Source organism: Nyctereutes procyonoides, unplaced genomic scaffold (assembly GCF_905146905.1).
Source record: "Nyctereutes procyonoides isolate TBG_1078 unplaced genomic scaffold, NYPRO_anot_genome, whole genome shotgun sequence".
Classification (NCBI taxonomy): Eukaryota; Metazoa; Chordata; class Mammalia; order Carnivora; family Canidae; genus Nyctereutes; species Nyctereutes procyonoides.
In genome coordinates this window covers 10,301,993-10,325,270 of record NW_026575052.1, presented here as the reverse complement: position 1 = coordinate 10,325,270, position 23,278 = coordinate 10,301,993, and the positions used below count along the sequence as shown (strand labels likewise).

General features: G+C 45.8%; 1 protein-coding gene across 6 annotated transcripts in view; it reads left to right on the top strand.

Moving 5' to 3' along the window:
• The window catches only part of STPG1 (sperm tail PG-rich repeat containing 1), a 51,428-nt gene that overhangs the window by 22,343 nt on the left and 5,807 nt on the right, over positions 1 to 23,278 (top strand). For 5 of the 6 annotated variants that reach the window (XM_055332938.1, XM_055332939.1, XM_055332937.1 and 2 more), the window contains 4 exons: positions 2,415 to 2,516; positions 6,803 to 6,973; positions 11,313 to 11,421; positions 15,939 to 16,104. In XM_055332938.1, coding sequence (XP_055188913.1) covers positions 2,415 to 2,516; positions 6,803 to 6,973; positions 11,313 to 11,421; positions 15,939 to 16,104 — 548 coding nt within the window. The remainder of the gene's footprint in view (positions 1 to 2,414; positions 2,517 to 6,802; positions 6,974 to 11,312; positions 11,422 to 15,938; positions 16,105 to 23,278) is intronic. The other variant, XM_055332940.1, reaches the window with a different exon arrangement.

Sequence of the window (23,278 nt, the reverse complement as noted above, 5' to 3'; positions counted from 1 at the left end):
TTCCAGTGTGTACAAATATTGAACCATTATGCCATATACACAAAACTAACATAATGTTATGTGTCAATCGTACCTCGATTAAAAAAAAAGTAGATTTTGTACTAAGACCACCTGGGTTCAAATTCTGGCTCTGATAGTTTCTAGCCATGTGACCTTGAGACTTATCTCTTCCCATCTTTAAAATGGGGATTAGGAAAAAAAATAATAAAATAAAATGGGGATTAGGGATGCCTGGGTGGCTCAGCGGTCAGGTGTCTGCCTTCGGCTCAGGGCACGATTTCAGGGTCCTAGGATCAAATCCTGCATCAGGCTCTCTGCTCTGTGGGGTGTCTGCTTCTCCCTCTCCCTCTTTCCCTCACCCCCACTAGTGCTCTCTCTCTCTCACTTGCTCTGCTCTCTCTCAAATAAATAAATAAATAAAATCTTTAAAATAAAATGGGGACTAAATGAGTTACTGCATGTAAAGTACTCAGAACAGTGCCTGGCACACAGTGAGCAGCTACTCAATAAATAAATGCTAAGCCCACAAACAGCTGCCTAGAAAAATCTCTTCCTTGTTTTTCTGTAGCTCCTTGAATCTGCTCCCTCGTGCCAGATTTCTTCTGAACTTGGCCTAGGGTGGTGGTGCACCTACTTCTATTGCATGTCTCATGGCCTGCCCCACTCTCCCTGGTGATCAGCCCCCGAACTCTGGGCACCCCAAATCATCACCACCTACAAAGTGGGAATCAGCGTCCCTGTATCTACCTGCTTCGAGCAACGCTCAAAGGATTACACTGCATTTAAAATTCACCACAGGGACACCTGGGTGGCTCAGCAGTTAAGCATCTGCCTTTGGCTCAGGGCATGATCCTGGGGTCCCGGGGATCGAGTGCCATATCCGGCTCCCTGCAAAGAGCCTGCTTCTCCCTCCGCCTGTGTCTCTGCCTCTCTGTGTGTGTCTCTCGTGAGTAAATAAAATCTTTAAAATAAAATAAAATTCAGCACAGAAGAACCTGTTAATCTCACTGATGGCCCTATCTTATATATTAAACCATAATCACACACTGCTCAGGCCAGACTGGAAAGTCCTAGAAGGCCCTGGTAGCACCTTAAGCTTTCTTTCTGCCTTACGGAAGGTAGTAGGGATGGTGGAGCCAGGATGAGCCTGGGTGGCAGAGGTTGAGACAGCAAGCTCTGCAGTTGGGCTGCCTGGATTAAAATCTAGCCTTTGCCATTTGCTACATGTGGACCAAATGTCTCTGGGCCTTACTTTCCTTAAAATGGACTTTATAACACCTCCCACTGCAAAGAGTTTGTGTTCATCATGTCCTTAGCACTGAATTCAGGGACTGCCACTTGTAGCATTGGGATATTGGGCAAATTCATCTCTACTTGCCTCAGTGTCTCCATCTGTAAAATGGGAATTATAACTCCTTTCTTGTTGGAGGATTAAATGAAGCAATCTTTTTTTTTGAGATTATATGTATTTATTTGAGAGAGAGAGATAGCAAGAGAGCACAAGTGGAGAGGAGGGGGAGAAGCAGGCTCCCCACTGAGCAGGTAACCCAATGTGGGACTCCATCCCAGGACTCTGGGATCATGACCTGAGCTGAAGGTAGAGGCTTGACTGACTGAGCCACCAGGTGCCCCTAAATGAAGCAACCTTTGAAAAGCTCCTGGCATCAAGTAGGTACCTAGTACTCTCCAGACAGTAGAACATCCTTATCATTTCATGCCACTTGCTTGGCCAACATCTGTCAACATATACTTTCCCCCTGGTAGCTAGCCTGGGAAATGAGATGAAAGCTCAATTAACTGCAAAAGCAGAAATGGGCTTAGAAACCAAGCTTCTGTTTATTCCTCTCTATCATACCTGCATCATTTAGCATGTGAGCCTCACGAGCCTGCCTCTCTTTGTTTGAGAATTAGAAATGCTCTTGTTTGGGATGAAGGTTGTTTTTGTTTCATTTTGCTTTATAAACAGAAACACTCCCTGATTTCTCTTCTGAGAGGTTGAGGAGGAAGCTGAGTCAGGTGGGTGCGGCTAACGTGAAATCGGTCATCATTCCCTCCCCTTGGGTTTGGCTTCCCCATTCAGCACACACTGACTTGCATATCAACCACACCGAAGATCCCATCTTATGCTTGTTTCTCTAATGGCATGAAAAACACAACAGCATTCTTCTCAAATGCAGGGCGACCTGGTGGAGAGAGCCAGGGCTTTGGGGGACCCAGACCCAGGCTGGAATTCCAACCCTAGCACTTGGTAACTGAGACAGTGAGTGGGCAGGTTAGGAAATGGTGGAGCCAGGCTATCACCCGTGAAGTGGTGGTGGTGCCTATCCCAGAGGATTGCATGAGGCTTAGTGTTAATGGATATAAGGCTTGCCAAAAAGCACAGTGGAAATGACACCCTGTTCTCTTCCTTTCAGGATGGTATTCCAGGTCCCGGGTTCTATGACGTCATTCACCAATCTCCAGTGTTCAACAATGTCTCATTGTCTAAGAAAGGGACATGCACTTTTCCCTCTATGGTGAGAACCCCTTCCTTGAGTAAGGCCACTAGTGGATCAGTAATTTCCTTTGTTCATTGCATAAACATGCATTGGACATCTGGTCCCTTCTCTCCAAAGGCCATGGTTCTAATTAGGAGAATAACTACTGCCTCAGGTGTCATGCAGGTAAATTAGAGCCTGGGTCTTTAAGTCATGCCCCCCCCCCACTACCTCCACCAGTGTGGGAAGAGAGGCTGGGGGGGGGGCGGAATATATAGGACCTGATCATCCTTGTCAATTTTGTCATCATGAAGTGGGCTAAGCAGATGTTTTCCTGAGATTCTGAGGCACTAGGAAAAAGATCTCGCCTTAATATGATGTTTTATACTGCTTGGTCTAAATTGGGTTATTCAAATTATTGAGAAATCTGCTGGGAGCAAAATGAGAGCAGGCAACAGGCTGAAATGTAGTGATCTTCCTCCCCTCTCTACTTCCATTCTTTGTAAGAGATTGGTCTTTATCTTTGTGAATGGCTCTAAGAATCAAGGAGCTATATGAAATGCCAATGTCCCTGGCCAGACTTGGGCAAGGATTTGTTGTTGTTCTTGTTCTTAATTTGAGTATTTATAAATTGACCAGAAGAAGAGATACAGAAAGGGGAAAGGGATCAAACTGGGGTAAAACTAGCTGAGGTAGAAAAGTGAAAAAGAAAGCAAACACAAACTAGCAGCAACAAAACACATATGCCATCTGTCTCTTTAAAAATTATAAAAATTATAATAATCTATTGCAAAGATGTACTATAATGCCTGACAATGGAACTGATTTCAAAACAAAACAAAACACCACACAAAGGGCCCATTTAAGACACACTGAATGCAGCCGCTTACTGGAATTTGACTTTGGCAGAACTGACTTTGGAGCTAGCTCTAGTCTCAGCAGAGACGTGGACGTCACACATGCCCTTAGTGAGCTCACAGAACAACCATGCCTCTGCCTCTTTTTCTGCCCCAAGCCCTGCACATAAAGAGACCTGAAAGCAATCAGCAACAGAAGTGCCATCTCACAAAGTCTTGGCACAGGAGACAAGACTTAAGACCTGAGCCTGACTCAGCTGAGGATTCTTGATGTGACCTCAAGCACGTCACCCTTCTGTGTCCCAGCTACCTCATAAAAGTGGAGACTCCCTGGAGGCTCTGGGCAATGAGTGAAATGCCCTTTGAAACTGCAGAGTATTGTAAACATGTTAAATATTATGAGTGTTACCACCTGAGTCACAAACAAGACCTCCTGCAACTCCTAGGTTCTCTCTCTGAGAAATTCTCTGCCATACAGTGAGTGGCACTGCCCATTCCTGCTTGGTGCCAAAGAAGGGACAAAATTAGAGCACACAATCAACTCCCTACTAGGCTTTGTTGGCAGTAACTTTCCAAACGACGAGGCCGGGCCGTCTGGAGGAGAAGAGGCCCAAGGGAAGGTCCGAGTATTACAGAATCTAATCAAGCCTGTCAGGTCTTTAAAAAAAATTCAGACCAAACCCAAAAGAAAGCAGACATTAAGTTGTGCAGACTTCCCCTCCCTGCTTTGATGGATGGAATTTATATTTACAGACATTTAGGTTCTTATAACCAGCCTGCGGTGGCCAAAGGAGATCAGTTAGGAGACCCCACATCTTACCTACTTCTTTTCCACACCGATGTGAATTTCATGCCTTTGCCGCCCCCCCCCCCCAACCCTTGGTGACTTTCACATGTGGCACTTCCTCCATTTCTGGATCTGAGGACTCTGAGTGTATGAAAAGTAACCCTCATCAGAGAAAGATCTGCCTGACACTGGTATAGCCAGGAGGAGTGTGATTGTAGATGAGGCTGACCAGAAAACTCTGTGGATCTATAAATTCTAGAAACTTCCTGATGACTGTTGTCACCACTACACCCAACCTTTGGAGTGGATTTGTCATCTTGCTAAGTCCAAATAATTTAAAGAGCTTCATTAATGTATTCTAAATCTTTGCTCCAGGATTATTCATGAGGCTGACAGGAGGTTAAATGAGGCAAGTGGGAGGAGACTTTCATGGCCTTTCTCTATTTGCATGGTGGCAGGAGTGGTTCTGGAAAAATTAGTAGGTGGTGGAAAGAGGTTCACGGATGCCAGCATTGCGGCCAGATTGGAGCCTACAGGCCCGGCAATTAAAAGAAAGTCAAGGGGTGGGGAAGGTTGCATGAGTGAGTGTTTTTTTGTTCATCTGTATTCTGAGACAAATTCTATTACAATGCTTTATGAAACTTTGCCTCCAATGAACAATTAAAGCAGGTTTTTCCCCCCAAAAGTGTGTTATTAAGTATTCTAGGCCAAAGAGATTCTACGATTTAGTAAGTTGCAGAAAAGACTGGTTATGTCAAGTTAGGCTTGTTTATTGTAGGATTTCTCAGGGTACTTAATATGGTGGTGTGTATTATCAATCTTCAAAGTGGGAACACGCTATGAGGCTTCTCAAGTTTATTTGGCTTTGGAACTCTCTCCCTGCTTCTGCCACCACCAACACTAGTTTATAGAACTGGTATGCCAAGAAACACTTTGGGATATAGTGCTTTAGAAAAACGTGCTTGCCTCATCTGTTGGGTGAGTCAAGATAGACATGCTACAAATGGTACCACTGGGGATGGTTTCACCTTACCGCCTCCTTCTATGGAAGTAAAAAGGAAAGATGTGCCTATCCCATTGGACAGCGGAGAGAGAGAGGGTAGTGATTCTCCTTGAACTAGAACATCCCAGAGTCATTTATCAGCTGCTCATCTTGTAAATGAAAACATGTTTATTCCTTTTGACTTTTCCTCTTTAGAATGGATATCTAATTTATATCATATAGTGGGGGCAGACTGCCTGGATAATAATGTTGGTTCCACCTTCAACTAGCAGACAAGGTCCAGTGTCCTCATCCAGAAAGTGGGGATAATCATCATATCCACTCCCCAGGTTTTTTATGAGGATTAAGTGCCACAATCCATGGAAAGGACTCAGTTAACTATTGCCCCAAATGCAAAGGCAAAGAACATAGAGGGCAGGGGTGACCTTACTTCTGGGAACATCAGTGAATCCTGACAATTGGGAGAAGGCCGACTTGGAACTTGACCCTGGGTTAGACTCTGAACAGCTGAGACTCTGGATGAGAACATTTTGGCCCCTGGGAGCACATCCACCCGTATGCCATCGTGGTCCAAATAGTGAGAACCACTGCCACCGAGTGCAGGGTGAGGAGCTGGTGGGGGTGAGGGCTAATGCCTTCCCATAGCCTCACCCACTTTCTGTGCTTGTTTAGCAATTGACCCCTATCCAGCTGAGGACACCTGGGACGATGTTCTCAAGCTTTTAACCATAAAATAATAAGAATTTTTTGTTTGCTTTATCAGACTCCAATACTTGCCATACCGTCCTAGTGTAAAGTGATGTTATCACTTAGTTTCTATGGCTTTTGCCCATTTTCATTTGGCAAACATTGATTCTGGTGTTGTGTGTTTTTTTTTTAACCTGAAAATAATTTATTATGGCTTCCTGGAAGGAGTAAGATTGGTTTTACTGAAACAAAAATACTGTAGGGTTCTGTGAAATCAGCAATTAGGGGGCACCTGGTGACTCAGTCAGTTAAGCATCTGCCTTCAGTTTAGGTTATTATCTTAGGGTCCTGCAATCGACCCCCTCTGGCAGACTCCCTGCTCAGTGGGGGGGTCTGCTTCTCCCTCTTCCTCTGCCCCTCCCCCTGCTTATGCTTTCTCTCTCAAATAAATCTTAAAAAAAAAAAAAAAGAAATGAGCAATTAGGTGGAAGGTAGGAGGCATGTGTGGACAGCAAGTCCCATCGACCCTTGTGCCTTTAAGACATTAGAAGCAAACCTATTATTTAAGCAATTCAGATTACTTAATCTTAGAAACAAGACATGAGGTTTTACTCAGAAGGAAAGCCTTGGCTGCAGGAAGAAAGTCTAAAGCTTCCCATCGTATAAATTACCCAACAGCTGATGAGTCAAGTGTAAGTGGCCTGAAACGGGATTGGGTGGCAATGCATTTATGGCAAAATTATTTTTGCCAAGTCCCAAATGTAAGATGAATAATTTGAGTTAGTTTACAGAAGTTAAAACGGGTCAGAACTTGCATTCTCGAAGAGCAAATCCTCAAAGCCTGAGGTCAGTTTATCATTGTTACCTGCTAGAGTTTCAGCTTTTGCAAAATGCTTTTAGACCTGGGGCTGGACACCATCCCTTTGACATCTGTCCTGTAGAGCCAAGGGACTATGGGAGAGCATTGATTCCTTTGGCTTTGTCCTTGCAGTGTGCCCGACTGGACACCATCATTTCTAAATCCCCTGCAGCGAACACATACACTATCCCATCACGTTTTGTCTCGAAGAAAGACTTCAGTAATTCCTGTTCCAGCATGTTCCAGTTGCCAAGCTTTGCAAAAGTCCTCAAATTTGAAACTCCTGCACCAAACCATTACAATGTAAGAATGTTGCATATGCTTCTCAAATACATATTGAATAAATGCTTTACTAAAATAAATGAAGGTGGGGTTGGAGGGAATGCTTTGGGAAATAGCATTTTAATTCAACTGACAAACCAGTTAACAGTGGTTGACTGCCTAGTGGATACATGAGGCTGTGCATGGCTTTATAGAGAATTTGCAGAACCCAGAGAAAAATGTGAGCAACACGGAGGTCAGTGGGAAGCAGTGGGAAGACCACACCCTGGAAAATCCTCACTATAATCACTCCTATCACAAGACTTTTCTGGGACAGTTTTCTTATCCATAATAAGTATATTATTTCCCACTTTATTTACAGTCACCATCCATTTACTTTTAGGTCTTATAGGGAAAGTAAATTTCCATATTTCCATATTGGAAATTGTTTTTTTAATATAATGCTCTGCCAATTACAATCACTCTGTAGTCACGGAGGGAGAACAGTATGATTAATGGTTGAGAGATGGAGTTGGATTGAAATGTTGACTCTGCCTCTTTGTAACTGCGTGGCTCTGGGCAAGTCCCTTTAGCTTTCAGGACTCAGGTTATTGATCTGCAAAATGGGGAAATGTGTCCACTTCACAGTATTAATGCAGATGTTAAATTAAGTCATCCAAGCTGAGTTCTTAGCCCAGCCCCTGGCGCACAAGGATTCCGCCATCAGTGGAGACACCAAATGTCTTTGGGGAAATCACGTTACCTCTTGAGCCTCAGTTGTAAAATGGAACCAATTATACTCACCCTCTAGGGTTATTATAAAAAGCAAATGAGACAACAAATGTGGAAACACTCTAAAATACATAAGAAATTAATTGTATGGAAGGTATTTATATTATTATGACATATGACAAAATATTTTGGTCTTAGAGTATATCATTTTTAATTTCCTTTTTCTTTTATAATACTTATAAGTAATAGTTGTTTTTCTGACTATAAAGATCCTGCCTGAGATTGATCCAATCAATTATAACGTGCTCAAAGTGATTTACCTACCTGCTAGGCCAGCACAGTCCAACAGAAATATATGGGAGCACATACATCATTAAAATTTTCCCAGTAGGAATATTTTTAATAAATAAAATAAAATAAATAAATGAATAAATTTTCCCAGTAGCCACATTTGAAAGTAAAAAGGAACAGATAAAATCAATTTTAAGAATATATTCTACTTAACCCAATATATTCAAAATATTATTTCAATATCTAATCAGTATACAAATAAATTAATGTTTTACATTCTTTCCATCTATCTTTACAATCCAGTGTGTATTTTATACTTTCAGCACATGCTGATTTGGACCAGCCATGTTTCCAGTGCTTGATAGTCAATGGCTGCTATATTAGAGAGCACAGCTCTAGATAGTCTATGCCTGGGATAACCAGCATCTGAAAATAATGATGATGATGGTGATGATGATGATGATGATGATTATAAGTAGTTTTCAAGGCCTCTGTGCTGTTCTAAGCATTATGTATTCAATACTGTATTTAATATTCACAAGAGTCCATGGAAGTGGGTTATCTTTTTTTTCAATTCACAGAAAAGGAAGCTGAGCTCAGGGAAGGGAAGGGATTTACCCTAATTTACCCCACTCAAAGGGACCATTTGCATATCAGTGAGCACAGGTGGATGGCTGAGATAGACAGCTGGAAAGTGATCACTCAGATAGACAGCTGGAAAGTGATCACTCATCATGTTCCAGCCCTGCTGGGTCTCCCTTCGTGGATCCTGTGGTTACTCTGTCCTAGACCAGTGATATAGCTTAGATTCCGGTGGGGAACTCAAGACAAAACTGGTAAACAGGCAAGCAAAATCATTACAAACTATGGCCAGCTTTGAGGCAGACAAATAGTTGGAGCCTGAGAGATAGAATATGTGGGGGTTGACAGCATTGTGTACTTTAGACTGGGTGGTCAGAGAAGGCTCTGAGGCTGAGACCCAAAAATTGATGGAAGAGCCAGAGTTGAGGGAATAGCAGGTACAAAGGTCCTGGGACAGCAAGCAGCTTGAGCCCTGGGGAACTACAAGAAGGTAGCTGGAGTAGCATTAGCTAGGAGGAAAGGGGATAAGGGGAAGCCAGATGGGTAGGCAGGGGGCAGTTCATTCAGGACCCTAAAAGCCCTGGGAGGGATCTTTAATTTGGTTCTCTGTGGGAAGCCTTTGAGAAGGATGACATCATCTGATATACTTTTTCAACAAGCCCTCTCCAGCAGTCATAAGGAGAATGGACCACAGTGTGGGTAGAGTAGATTTTGAAAAACTAGTTAGGAAGCTGTTATGCTGACAGGAGAAAGGTCAAGGCCTGGTCCAAGAAACTGATAATGATGGTCCTTGGCCGCTGTACCCTTGCTATTCCTGAGAGAGGTAGTTAGTGTTTCATGCATCTGCTTCCGCAACCTCCTCTGGGTGTCTCCACCTGGCATCGTATGTATCTCCAGTGTCCCACACAGATCCTGGCAATAAATGCTTATGACATTGAAGGAACTACCCCCCGAGGTATGTAGTTGTTAAACTAGAAAAGGCCATTTCCCAAGTCAGAGCTCAGACCTTCTGCCAATGCATCCGTTTTAAGTGCATGGTTTTTGTGAGTTATTGTTTTCATGTGACTGTGAAAATAATTCATGCTCTTCATAAAATATATCCACGCATTTTAGAGACTGATGAACCAGAAAAATAGAATTCTCTTATAATTCTGCCCTTTAAAGCAACCCACCATCAAAAACAGGTGCAGTTTCTTTCAGTCTCTTCTTCCCCCCATCCCTACCTCCAGCATTAGGATTACACTATCTGCAGTATATGTGCATTTTCTACTCAACTATATCTTGGATTTTTTTTTCCCATCATGATACAGTAAACCTGCTTCATTTTTTTTTCAACCTGCCAGTGGAGCTAGCTGACTGTTTTCCTCGTCTAATGGTGAAATCTTCCAGTGACATGCACTCAGAGTATACACAAATGCTCCCTCCTTCAGTTGTTTTTCTGTCTGGATGAGGAATAAGGCTGAAATCGTGTTTTGTCTACAAGAGGCTTTTTTCAGACCTAGAGAACAATGGTTGAGTCAACTGGCAAGAAGCAGAAATGTGATAATCCTGTTAGCCACACTGCAGGCGAGGTCAATCAGGGCCTTTCTTTTGCCTTTGCTTACCTCGATCCCCCACCTCTCTGTTTGAATCCTTTTTCCCCATACTGTGTTATTACTTCCTCTCCGGCAACCTGGCTCCTGTCCCTCTGTCCAGTAATTAGCCTCCTCCATCTGATGTTTTTGTTTGCCCTCCCTGCACGCATTCTAGCCATTAGGACCCTGGGAAAAAGCTAAATTCCTCCACCTTTGTAAACACAAAATCAAAATGCCATCTGCATTTCTTGAGAAACATTTTTTTGACAAAGGAGTATCTCAGAAAAATCAAACCATCCTGGCCCCAGCAAATAGTTTCACTCATTCAGTAAATATTCTTGGTCACTGCATTCACGATTTTTATTGCATCTTTATCTAATGAATACAAGGGACTGACTGCAAATTGGTATTTAAAACATTTATGATTCACATATAACAGAAGAATGATCTCAGGGTTCTTTTTTTCTTTTTGTTCCTTCCTCTCTCTCTCCTATTGTTTCTAGAGTGCCAAACATGCTGTATATTGCGTGGATCAGTCAAAATTCTTAATTTCTGGTCAGTCCAGAAAAGTCGAGACGAGGGAGTGCTACAGATCTGATCATAATCTTAAATTACATGATGTCCTTGTGAACCCCAAATCTTGCGTTTGTCGGAGGGCTGTTTGAACAGTAAGGAATCAGGGTGGGGATATGTAGGACTAAGTGTCCTGAAAGGAATAAAAGTCATAGAAAAAATAAGGAAAACAATGTGCATAGTCAGTGTTATGGACTTGAAAAAAGACACTGTCCTACAGGTGATGTCTGTTGACTGCTGGGGTTACCTGATGTGTTTCACGGGCGAGAAACCCCAAGTTCAGAGGAATTGAACAACTTGTACAGGATCACGCCCTGTGTGGGGCAGACACAAGCCTGGCAACCAGCTCTTTCGGGCTCTCTTCCCAGCACCGTCCTCTGTGCCATGTGGGGTGACCAGACCTCTGCTGGCGATCACAAACTCCTCGGCTACTCTGGCTGGGGTGATGGTGAAGGCACAGTCAGGATGCGGGGAGGGTGGGTGGCTTTTCCACTCATGTCTGTTCATGTTCTGAGGACAGGTTTAAATGCAATATTTTACCCCAATGTGCCACCTGTCCAGACCTGATGACAAAGAAAGGGAAGGTGTCAGGCACACCATGCTTGAGCTCTCCCTCTTCCTCTTCCCAGGCCTCTGTCTCTTGCTGCAAGCAGAGAAACAACGTCTCTGCCCGAGCCGGGTTTGTGTCCAAAACCCAGAGAGGATTTTTCACTATCCCTGAAACAGGACCTGCCCCAGGTAAGCAGCCACCCTGCACACCGGCCTTGACCTAAGGTTAATGTACCAGAGCTGCTCTGCGGGGTACCATTGCTGCATTGGGAGTCTCTTTGGAAGGAGTTATGCTTTGTGGGGAAAGGGGACATTGGCCAGGTGTTGAACAAAAAGGAGAAAGCTGAGGAGAAGACCTGGTCTCCTCCTTAAGAAGGAGGGCTGCTCTGGCGATGGCCCCCAAAGCAGCCTGTTGGCCTCCTCTTTCATGACCAGACATACCCAATCTGGGCCACCAGATGGGGAAGCAGCTTCTCACCCCAAGCGTGCACATTCGCACGCCCCAGGTGTTGTCACAGGCCACCGGGGGGCACTACTGAGTGTCCAGATGCTTCCTTTTCTTCTTAGCCTGGAGGTGACTTCACCAACTAGTCACCCAAGAGGGTAAGATGGCTCCATTTACTGAGTGCCTACTCCGAGCTAAGCATTTTCCCTGTAGTCCCCACACATCTGTCTTCCTTGGTCTGTACGCTTAGTCCTGTGTTTCAGGTGAGGAGAGGGGGCTCAGGGAGTGGAAGTGGCCTGCTCATTATCACACGGCGAACGGATGGCAGGCCTAGGCCTAGAGGTGTCTGACTGAGGCCACTGTTGCCCCTGTCAGTCCACAGCAACTTCTGAAACTGCCCCAAGAGCTGGCCAGCAAGTGTTTCCCTCCCTGGGCTGGGAGAAATATTGCTCTGTCCTCTTCTCTCAGACCTGCTCCCCACTTCCAGCCTCACCGAAAGGTTTCCAGAGGCCAGGCGATGCTGCAGCCTGGCACTCTGGGAGCCCTCATCAGAGCAGACCTTCCCAATGGGTCCCCTCTCCCTCCCCCCAGGGAGTCTTGAGCTGAGGGGAGGAGCAGGGAGGGTTTGCAGGTACAATCACACCTCTTGGAGGCGGGTGTGGATAAAATTGCAGTGCATGTTGGATTTCACCAAATCCAGATTAAAGTTGAGAAGATCAGTCTGAAGCTGAATAACAAAACCAGCCCTAATTAGGAGGCTAAACCCTGGCTAAAGCTCCCCTGCCTTGCATCATCATAGGCAAAGCCCCACCTTGTTTGTTTATACAGAACAAAGCCTGCATCCCTGGAGTTTGGCCTGAGGCCCTGTCAGGGAGCCCCGGGACGTGGGCACCTTCCCAGCCAGCCACAGGTGCCCACTCTTTCCCAGAGGCTCCTCAGGAGCCCCTAGTCCCTTGTAACAGAGCAGGAGGGGAGAGGTGGCTGGTACCCAATTCAGTTAAACTCCTACTGTGTGCCAGGGGCTTTACAGTTCTCATCAAATGATTTCCAAACCCTGTGGAGTGATTGGCCAGCCCGCCATTATGTGCTCAGGGTGAGCTACTACTATTATTGGTCCCCATTTTACAGGCTAAAGTGACACTTACGATGCAGGTAACTGGCCCAGGGTCCCATGGGTGGATTTGCATTCAGGACCCTCCCAAACGCCCACCCAAAACTTGCCTGGGGAACCTGCCTCTCTGCGATAAACAATCAGCTTTGACCTCTCTGAAGTAACTCTGGTTGTTTCTTCTCCCGCTGATGGAAAACAGATGTGGAACTGTGATGGGCATCCCTGCTGGGTCCCTGTCCCAGCTGCTCTGAGGGCCCCTGCCTCAGGGGCTGAGGGCCAAGACTGGCCTATGTTCAACTCTGAGCACAAGGCTCAGCTTCACACATTTGCTGGTGGGATTTTCTAAAGTTTACATTTGCCAAGCACATCACAAATGTCCTCCTCTCTATTTTTCCTTAAAATAATAAAAAAAAAAGGCTATTAGAATAAGGGGAAGAGCCTCTGTTAAATATGGGTTATAGAAGGGGAATTGCAGTATGAGCTCAACAGCATGTGGTCTTCCAGCCACACTCAGGAAAAGACGAGAAGGAAATATACCAGAGCTTACCTTTGGTTCTTGGGCCGTAGGAGCATGAGTGCCTTTTTTTTTTTTTTTTTACCTTGCTTCTGCTTTTCAGCATTTGATAATCAAGCATTGCTTTAACCTTCCTGTGGAAGGTTTCTCTCATGAATGAATGTGTGTGTATATATATATACATATATATACACACACACGCACATTGTGAATGAGATATATATGTGTATATATATGTGTGTGTATATATGTGTGTATATATATGTACACACACATTCATTCATGAGAGAAAAAGAAACATAATAAAAGAGATGTATACCAATATTACAAAAGCTGCTAACTGGACATTACCTTTTTTTAAACTTAAGCATACATTGGGAACCTCTTTTCATGTTATTAAAAACTTCCTAAGAATATAATTTTTGAAACAGATGTATGGTATTCCATTGCATGATGGTACCAGAAGTTAAGGAACAGATGGCTTCTTTTTTTTTTTTAAGTTTTTATTTTTTTATTCATGAGACACACAGAAAGAGAGAGAGAGAGAGAGAGAGAGGCAGAGACACAGGCAGAAGGAGAAGCAGGGTTCCTGTAGGAAGCCTGATGTGGGACTTGATTCCGGGACTCCAGGATCACGCCCTGAGCCAAAGGCAGGCGTTCAACCCCTGAGCCACCCAGGCGTCCCAACAAATGGCCTCTTATTGGGAATGCAAGTTGTTTTAAACTGGTCTCTAATATAGATAGAGAGGCAGCAAACATCCTTGTAGCTCACAGCTTGTGTACAATCAAGATTATGTCCTTATATTAATTGCTTAAAGTGAAATTGGTAAGTCAAAAGTATGTAAAATATTAAAAAAAATTTTTTTTCCATATTGGTGACCAAATTGCTCTTCAGCAGAGAGGTAATTTATCCTCCTGCTTCTATGAGGCACCTGTTTCTCTTCACCTTTGCCACCACTGGGTGTAACATTTAAATAGAATCTTGCAAATATGTTTCTTGCTAACACCCCGTATTGTTGTTTTCAGTGCTTTTGCAATGGAAAAATAAGTTTTATTTAGAACAAAACCAATCTTACAATGTTTAGAAAACTTGAAAGATTTTCCTCATGCATAATGCTACCAGTTTTCTGGGTTCCCACCCATTTTTATTTAGAAGTACCCGTTTGTATGTAGAGGTCATCATAGTAGATAGGAACTTTTAGGCATTATTTTCACTCACCTTTATTTTCAAAAACATTGCCATGAGGGATCCCTGGGTGGCGCAGAGGTTTGGCGCCTGCCTTTGGCCCAGGGCGCGATTCTGGAGACCCAAGATCGAATCCCACGTCAGGCTCCCGGTGCATGGAGCCTGCTTCTCCCTCTGCCTGTGTCTCTGCCTCTCTCTTTCTCTCTCTCTCTCTCTCTATGACTATCGTAAATAAATTTAAAAAAATTTAAAAAAAAGAGAGAGTTTAAAAAAAAAACCAAAAAAAAAACCCAAAAAAAAACATTGCCATGTGGCTTTATGATCTTCATATTTATCATGGCCAGGGCTCATGTTCCCCTAGACTGGGCTACTGTTCCCATTGCAGTGCCCCTGGTCTTGGACCTTCAGGCCACTTACCCCTTCTCACACTGCAGCTGCTGCTGTTGTGTGCATCTCTATGCTTAGAGCTTTTCCTGAATGTTGAATAATTTCCTTAATTTCTGAGTAATGGGAAAGCTGGCTGGGTCAAAGGGTCTAGACATCCTCAAGGCTTTTGCTCAGTACTGTTCTTTGCGCTCCAAAACGCCTACACCCACTGACAGGGCTCCCGGCAATTTAGAGGTGAGACCACCTCCTCTTCCCCCAGCCAGGGCCATTCTCTTCCTCCTTGAAGCTTTATGCACAGCTAAATTAATGATATTCTCTCACAGTTTCATGAAACAGGGCATGGTGGGAAAGCATGGGCTTTGAAGACGGGAAGCCCTGGGTCCACATAGTAGGTGCTCCACAAATATTCGTTGATTGCAGAGTAGTTACTAAATAACTACTACGTGCCAGGAACTTAAATATTAGTCAACTATCCTAACCACCCTGTTGTTGGTAAAATTATTCTTACCTTATAGAGGAGGAAGCTGAATTTAGTTCCTAGTTAGATGAAATCTTCTTGGCAAATCATCCAGTATCTCCGAGTCTCCATTCCCTCCTCTTTTTTTTTTTAAAGATTTTATTTATTTATTCATGAGAAACACCGAGAGAGAGAGAGAGAGAGAGAGAGAGAGAGAGAGAGAGGCAGAGACACAGGCAGAGGGAAAAGCAGGCTCCATGCCGGGAGCCTGACGTGGGGCTCGATCCCAGGTCTCCAGGATCACGCTCTGGGCTAAAGGCAGCGCTAAACTGCTGAGCCACCCAGGCTGCCCCATTTCCTCCCCTTTAGAATGGAGGTGCCAAATACCCATCTAGCTGGGCTGCTGTGAGCATTACGTGAGCTAAGTATATGATGCACATGGCTTATGTTCCCTAAAGGGAGAATGTGGTTTTTAGCCCTTTCTATCAGACTGTTGTGGAGTGATATCACTTTGTAGATGCTAAATGTATTCTTAGGCATGAGATACTGCTTTTCATTTACTTGAGAAGAGTTCCTTATTCTGTTTTAAAATGTCTTTCTTCTTAGGGCATTACAATATCAGTGAATCCCTTGTGAAGCAGTCGCCAAAGGTATTAATGTCTTGTTTTAAATCAAAAACTGAACGTGGATCACAACTGACATCAACAGGCCCAGGACCTGGTTATTACAACCCCAATGATCACACCAAAATTCTGAAAAAGACTCTTATCCTGTGAGTCCTGATTATTCTGACCATTCTTTTGAAAGGTGGCTCTGGGGAAGGACCCAACATAAGCAGAAGAGGAAGGGGTGTCACTGGTTGGCAGGACAGAGTTCCAGTTTACTCTCCACCCTCATCGACATAGTAGGTGCTCAATAAATACTTAATGCATAATGTTCATTGAGCAACTACTATGTGCCAGGAACTTAAGATCTTACTCAACCATCATAATGACTCTATTGTAAGTATTATTATTCTTACTTCATAGACTAGAAGTGAGGCTGAAGATTTGCCTGTGTGCACACAGCTAACTTGAAATGCCACTGGGAATCAGGCTCAGGACTGTCTGGATCTTTCCACATCCCCCATGATGTTGTGCTATCCTGGCACTGATATTATTCTATTTTTATAACATAAAATCTTTACTGGGGTGGTAGGGTATACAGCAGCATGGGGGTGTCAAAGTTTTGTACTGATAGGTTGAAAGTCTAGACACTGGAGTTGGTTGGACCCACTGGATGTGAATTTGAGCTATGCTGTTTTCATGCTGTGTGACCTTGGGCACTGTTTTAAGTCTCTGAGTCTCCATGCTCTCCTCTGTGAAGTAAAGTGGGGATAATTCATGCCTCATAGTGCTGCTTTCAGATTTTATTATATATGTTTGGCATGTAGTAGGTACAAATGGTAACAATATTAACACAAATTTAAAAAGTGAAGATGGGGATTTGTGTTAACATGTTTAATATCCTATGCATTGAATATTACTTTCACCAAACAGGTTCAAGAACTTGCAGGTCTTATGTATTCCTCAGATGGATCTAGAACTTCTAGAACTAACTGTAAGATCAGTCCATCTGTTGCCATCCAAGACCTCACCCTGTTATAGTCCTCTCCAGGCACAATTGGCCACTGTGGGGGGCTGACTAGCAGGGCAGCCCCTCCAGAGAGGTCAGGCAGGTGGCCAGGCTCATACCTACAGCAAATCAGAAGTCCAGGCATCCAGGAGAGGCTGGCAACATTGGGCATGCTCTGACCATCAGCACAGGACAAAGAGAGGGGTGGGGGAGAGGAGCGAGACATGAACCTGCCGAGTTCATGCTGGACCAAGGACTCGGACCTCAGATGGAATCCACTGGGTAAGTCCCTTCTGCCCTTCGGTTCTTGGGGTCTTCAGGTTGACCCCTCACAGGCTCCAGGGCTCAAAACGGGGCAGGATGGTCTCCAGGAATAGGGTCTCTCTGAACGGCAGGGACTTCCCACCTCTGGGCTGGCTTAGGGCACACGCACACCACCTTTCCCCTGCTGTGCCAGTGACCAGAGTGGGTAATAGGACAGGCTTTGGAGCTAGCAGAACTGGGTATGAGTCACAGCTCTGTTCCCTGCAGAGGTTTCTCCTCTCTGAGCCTCAGTTTCCATGTTATTAAGTGGAGATAAGAGTCTTATCTCCTATGGGTTCTGTGAGGGTTGGATGAGAATTTAGTCATGGTAGCTGCTGCTATTCTATATCCAATAGGCATGTGAGCATACAGGGTACAACTGCTCTTTGGCATAGCCACTCAGGCCCCTCACTTAAATCTGGAAGCTTCTTCGAGCAAGCAGTGAAAAGGAGAGTGGAGAACACTCAGTGTTGAGCTGCTTTCCCCAGAGAAGTGGAGAATTTGAATTCATTCAGAATTTTCAGCATTTGGCCTTTGCTGAAGTTTGAAGAACAGTTTGAAATAATTCCCATTTTATGGCATTTGCATCTGTCAAGTCAATAGGCTCTGTAGGTTTCTGGGTCTGTGTTGGAGGCTGTGGGGGTACTCAGGTGTACAGGGCACCATACATACCTTCAGCTGGGCTCACCTGGGAACAACTCCAGAGCAGAGCAGAGGCACATGCAACAAAATGCTGAATCATGTGGCCCCAAGGCTGTGTGGCCACATACATCCCTGAGGGCAGTATTTCCAGCTGGGTGCAGGGCAGTGGTGCTGGTGTGTCTGGGGGTGTCTGGGGATCACTGGCTCTCTGTGAAGCTTTGTGAATGACAGATCTTTGGTTAATAAGTCTAGGAAGCACTGTATATGAACCCTCTGTCCCTGGGAATATCACAGTGTACATGGCTCTGAAATGTCCCAAAGTACAGAAACCTATTAAACCCAGTGTCTCTTAAACTTGAGTTCATGCTGGTGAGTAGATAGGCCTCCACTTGGGTTCCCCTGGTAAGTACATAGACCCCCACTTGGGTTCTCCCCGGTAAGTGCATGGTGCCCTGGTAGGACATTTGTGTTAACTTCCCCCACAATCTGGGCCTGCTCTCAGCACCTGCATGGACCTTATTTCTTTATGTGTGAAAGGAGGGGGAGGTCTTTCCATTTCTGACACTCCATCACCCCCAGGATTGCTCACCATGTCATTTAGGAATACTTACTGAGGGCAGTGAACATGGAGCCAGCCTGGACTCACAAAGGAGGCCCAAATACCTATATTTTTAATTGACATGGAAAGGCTACAGCTAAGAAATCTGTAACTGTACTTAAAAAGCAAAAAGATAAAACTCCAGTGTGTCTGAGTTAGTCTAAACAAGCATCCAAAAAAATAAATAAATAAACAAGCATCCATCTGTTTATGTGCAATGATGAAGAAATGAGTTAATATAAAGATACAGCTGAATATTGTAGTATTGAGGGCATGTCCAGACTCCAGTCTCTCAAATTGGAGTTCTGTGTCCTCTCCTATGGCCCTGAAGGAAGAGAGGAGAGTTGCAGCTGGGGGCCCACCTGCTGGGATCGTCAGCCCCCCCCCAGAAGGTCCACATTGTTTACCCCCTATCTCCATGTAACTTGTCGAGACTCTATCCTTACCAAACCTGAGCACATTTAACTCTCCAGGGCTGCACAGGGCAGTGGTGGAGAATCTGAGAGTCCTCACGGGGTTTCCTTTTGGCAAGCGCAAGCAACCGAGGTGTCGTGCCCATGTGACATGATGTGAAGCCTGTCCTTATTTGTCTTGAATGGCAAATGCTTGGCTCCTTACTTTTGGGGAGGGTCCCAGCTTGCAAAGGTAATCTTTCAGCTCTGCTTTCTTAAGGATGCAGGAAGAATCAGGAGATATGAATTGTCCCCTAGAATTGTTAGTCTCATGTTACCCACCAACAAAAGTGAAGCCCAGGGAGTTGAGGGTTGGGTGATGTCTGGGAGTGCTCAGGAGGCTAGCAGGGGGCCAGGCATGGGCTTGTCTTGTCTCTACTATTGTCGCTGGCCCCAGAGCTGAGAAGAGGCTGTGGAGGCCATGGGGCCTAGTGGATGTGTATAAGCACAGATTCCAAGTTGGGCCAGGGTTAAACCTCCCACCTTCCTCACTCACCAGCTCTGGGAGCCTGGGAACCCAGGAATTCAAATTCAACCCTGTAAATTGTGAAATGAAGGCTTGGTAATGTGCTTGCAAGGATAAAATAAGAAAACCCACAAAACTCACCAGGTCTGGTACCCGGTAAGCTTTCGATACATGTAACTTGTCTTTTTTATTGAGGTATGTGATTGGGTCCTCTGTACTCACCTGCTGCTTCTTGAGTGGCCTCCGGAGGGCAGATGCTGTGCTAAGGGCTGGCAGGGTGTTGGGATGACCACTTCTGGGCTCCCTATCCTAAGAACAGGGCACAGGTGTCCCTTGGCTGTGACCAGCTTGCCTACTCAAAGCTAAGAGCATTTATCAGGGGGGCTTTAGGAGAGAAGTGAAGTGTCAGCTTCATACTGTCACAGTGATGACTCAGTGAATCAGGGTGAGTCAGGATAAGGACTTTTGGAGATCAAACTGGTCCCTCCCGGGTGCTGCCTTCCACGCACACTCAACAGCAGTGAGGGGAACCGCCCACTGACATCTTTCTAACCCTTGATCTACTTCCTGGAGTTTCTAAGCCACTGGTTTTGCACAGACACGCTGTCCTGCCACAGCCAGAGCTGAAGAATCAAACCTTGTTGGCCCCGCTCCAATTTGGGTAATTATCATGACCCACCTAAAGTTCCCCTGGGATTTTCAATTAGATATGGGATGCTTCTTCCCAAGCGGCTGTAATCTGTCACCCTCTACTCTGTTAAACAGATGCTGCATTCCACCCCAGAGGCAACTGGCTGCCCTTTAATGATGAGAAAAAATTGCCCCTTTATCCCTCCTGACCCTGGGAATCCCTGAGGCAGAGTGAATCGGTGCCTGGGAGTGTCCCGAGGGTCTCGGATGCCTTCCCCGGGTGACCTGCTGAGTCCTCTGAGACATTCATTATTCTTGGGCGATTTGCAAACAGCTCACATTGGGAGCTGCAAACATACTTAATCCAGTTGTGGCCAACTCAGAGCCTTTGATAGATGTTTTCTTTCTATGGGGCAGGACCAGGTTGGCTTTTATAACTGAGCAATGAGGCTCATAAAAGCCCCGGTCACAATGCACTGAGGGCTGCCCCGGTTTTGATCCAGCCAGACCTTTGTGATCTGCCCAGCCCCACCTCGCCATGGAGGGAGCAGCCCTGGACGGTGATAAAACTATCAGGTGGGGTTCAGAGGTCTGGGCTCCCCTACTTGCCGTAACCCCTCTGTTTTTCTCTGCAGTTCAGCAAATGTCCTGGGGAATGGGGATGGGACCTCAAAAATGAATCAGATGCAGTCCCTTGGTTTAAAGAACTAGGCACATATAGAGTGTTTGAAAACCTAGCATGTTCTATGCAGAGAAAAGAAGAATGGCTTGAAGTTCCGAGGGCCCAGCCACACTGAGCTGAGAACTTTCATGGATGTCACCTGGCGTCCTGCTCCCAGCGGCCCTGCAGGGCGGCACTGTTACATGGAGCACAGATGAAGGTGTAGAACAAGGAGTGGCATGCAGGTCCAGCTGACTCTGGAACCCATGCTGCTCTGTGGAAGCCACAGGAAGGGCAGGGGGTGGTGGTGGTGGTGGTGGCGGAGGCCAAAGAAGTTGCCCTGAAGGATGTGAGAAGTGAAGAATGACCAGAGTTTGCAGGAAATGTAGGTGATCCTGGCGAAGGAACAGAGCAGGCAAAGGCATGGAGTGGTGGAACAGTGTTGTGCTGGGGGCTTCTGGAAGGTCACATGGGAGCAAGGGGTGTAGGGGGTTAGGTTGGATTGAGAGGCCATAAATACGAGCTACTCATTTAGCTTCTCATTGGGGTCTGCGAGGGCCGATGGTCAGAAACAGGTGAACCACCTAGAAGTCATGGGCACACTGAAGGGCTGAAGGCGGTCTAGGAAGCTCGGCCGCTGCCTCCTTGTCCCCATTCCTGCCACACGCAGCTATAGCTCATGCCTCAGCTGTGCTTTGGCACCTGCTGATTCCTCTGCGAGAAATGCCCCCTTATCCACCTGAAGAATTCCTGCTTACTTTTCAGGGCAAATGTTATCTCTTCTAGGGTAGATTTCTGGATTCACTTAATTTGGAATTCCCCGCCCTACTCCCACCCCCACCTCTCAGAGCAGTGTTTTTGCCTCTATTCTAATATTTCATGCTTAAAAAAAATAATACAAGCACCAGTTAACCTTCATAGCAATCCTGGGTGGAAGGTACTATACCCCCATTTCACAGATGAAGGATCTGAGCCGTAGGGAGGCTGAGACTTCGCTGAGGTCACACAGCGAGGGGGGCTGTGCTGAGTCCAACCTGAGTTTGTCCAGGTACAAAACCTGTACTTCTTTAAGCTGTCACCAGCCATCGCTGTCACTAGCAGGAGATTGTCATGCCCTTGGGAGCATTCAGGGTCTGTGTCTTATCACAGAACAGTGTGAACCCCCCAGGGTGCCTGGCACATGGTTGTTCTGTAAAGATCCAGAGGGCTGAGCTGCCGGTGCTGAGGCTCTCCTGAGCAAGGGATCTCTCTAGGCCCTCTCGCCGAGGATCCTGATGAGACAGTGACCCGGCCTCCTGCAGGCTGTCCCTGGTGAGGAACAGGGACATGTCATGGCTGCCTCAGAGAACGGAGCTAGGGGGTGACCCAGACTGATGGGGTGAGGTCATGCGGTGGTTGGCTCATTCCAGCTCCAGCTTCAAGGACTCAAGCCTCTCTCTCAGTGATGCCAGTTCCACACTCATCAAATTTCTGGGGGTGCTTTGAAGGGGTGACACAAGCCAGAACAAGGAGAAGCCAGCTTTTATTTCTAAGGGGAGAGGTGGTTGGTCACACACTCTAACCAGTTCTTCCATGTCAGCTGGAGGGGAGGAAAGAGGTAAGGTTGGTTCTCTGTCTCCTGTGGGCACCTTTGTTCTAAATATAAGCTATAAGCAACCAGGCCAGCTGTTCCTCCCATCAGATGTGAGGCTCAAGCAGATTTACGAGGACTTTCAACGGCCTCCTCTGGCAGTGGGAGTGGCCAGCCAGCCTCGGGGTGACTGTGTGAGGGGGCCCCCTAGCCTCTGGGGCCACGCAGCAGGCAGTGCCTGGCACAACCATCATGTTAACAACAGCTACTTTTATTGAGCATTTACTGTGGGCTGGCACCGCACTAGGTGCCTTCTTTGCTCCATTCAGTGACTCCCTTACAAAGAGGGGGACCTGCCTGAGGTCTCGCAGCTGGTAAGTGGGATGACTGGAATTCAGATGTAGGTCTGTATGACTCGAAATCTCAAAAACTCCCCTCTGCCATGGTCCTTCCCCAAATTGCCAAGCCCTTGAGACTCGAGTTCTGGTGCTGGCATTACCACTCCTTTGCTCGGTGACGTTGGGTGACTGGCTTTTTCTCTCTGGGCACTAAGTGCTTTAGCACAATAAGGAGGTTGGATAAGACATCTCTAGGTCCCCTTTAGCTCTCTGAGTTTAAAAATGCCTTTGCTTCCGAAGGTATCGGCCAAAGGCCTGCAGAGTACCAGCAGCCAGGAATCCCAGTCCCCTCCTCTGTGTTGGCTTCAAACTGGGGTGAGCCATTTGTGGCCATTCAGTGCTCCGAGAACTTTCCCTTTCCTTTGGTGAAAGACCAAGGAGCTTCAGGTGTGAGGTGGGAGTGAGCAGCCCTTTTACTGCACGGCTGGAGAGGAGTGTGATTCCCATAACAATCCCAGAATTCCCTGGGCAACCAGGGGACCTCTTATTTTTTTTGTTTTCATGATTTTCTTTATTTATTTGAGAAAGAGAGAAAGGGAGAGAGAGTGGCAGAGGGAGAAGCAGACTCCCCACTGAGCAGGGAGCCTGATGTGGGACTTGATCCCAGGACCC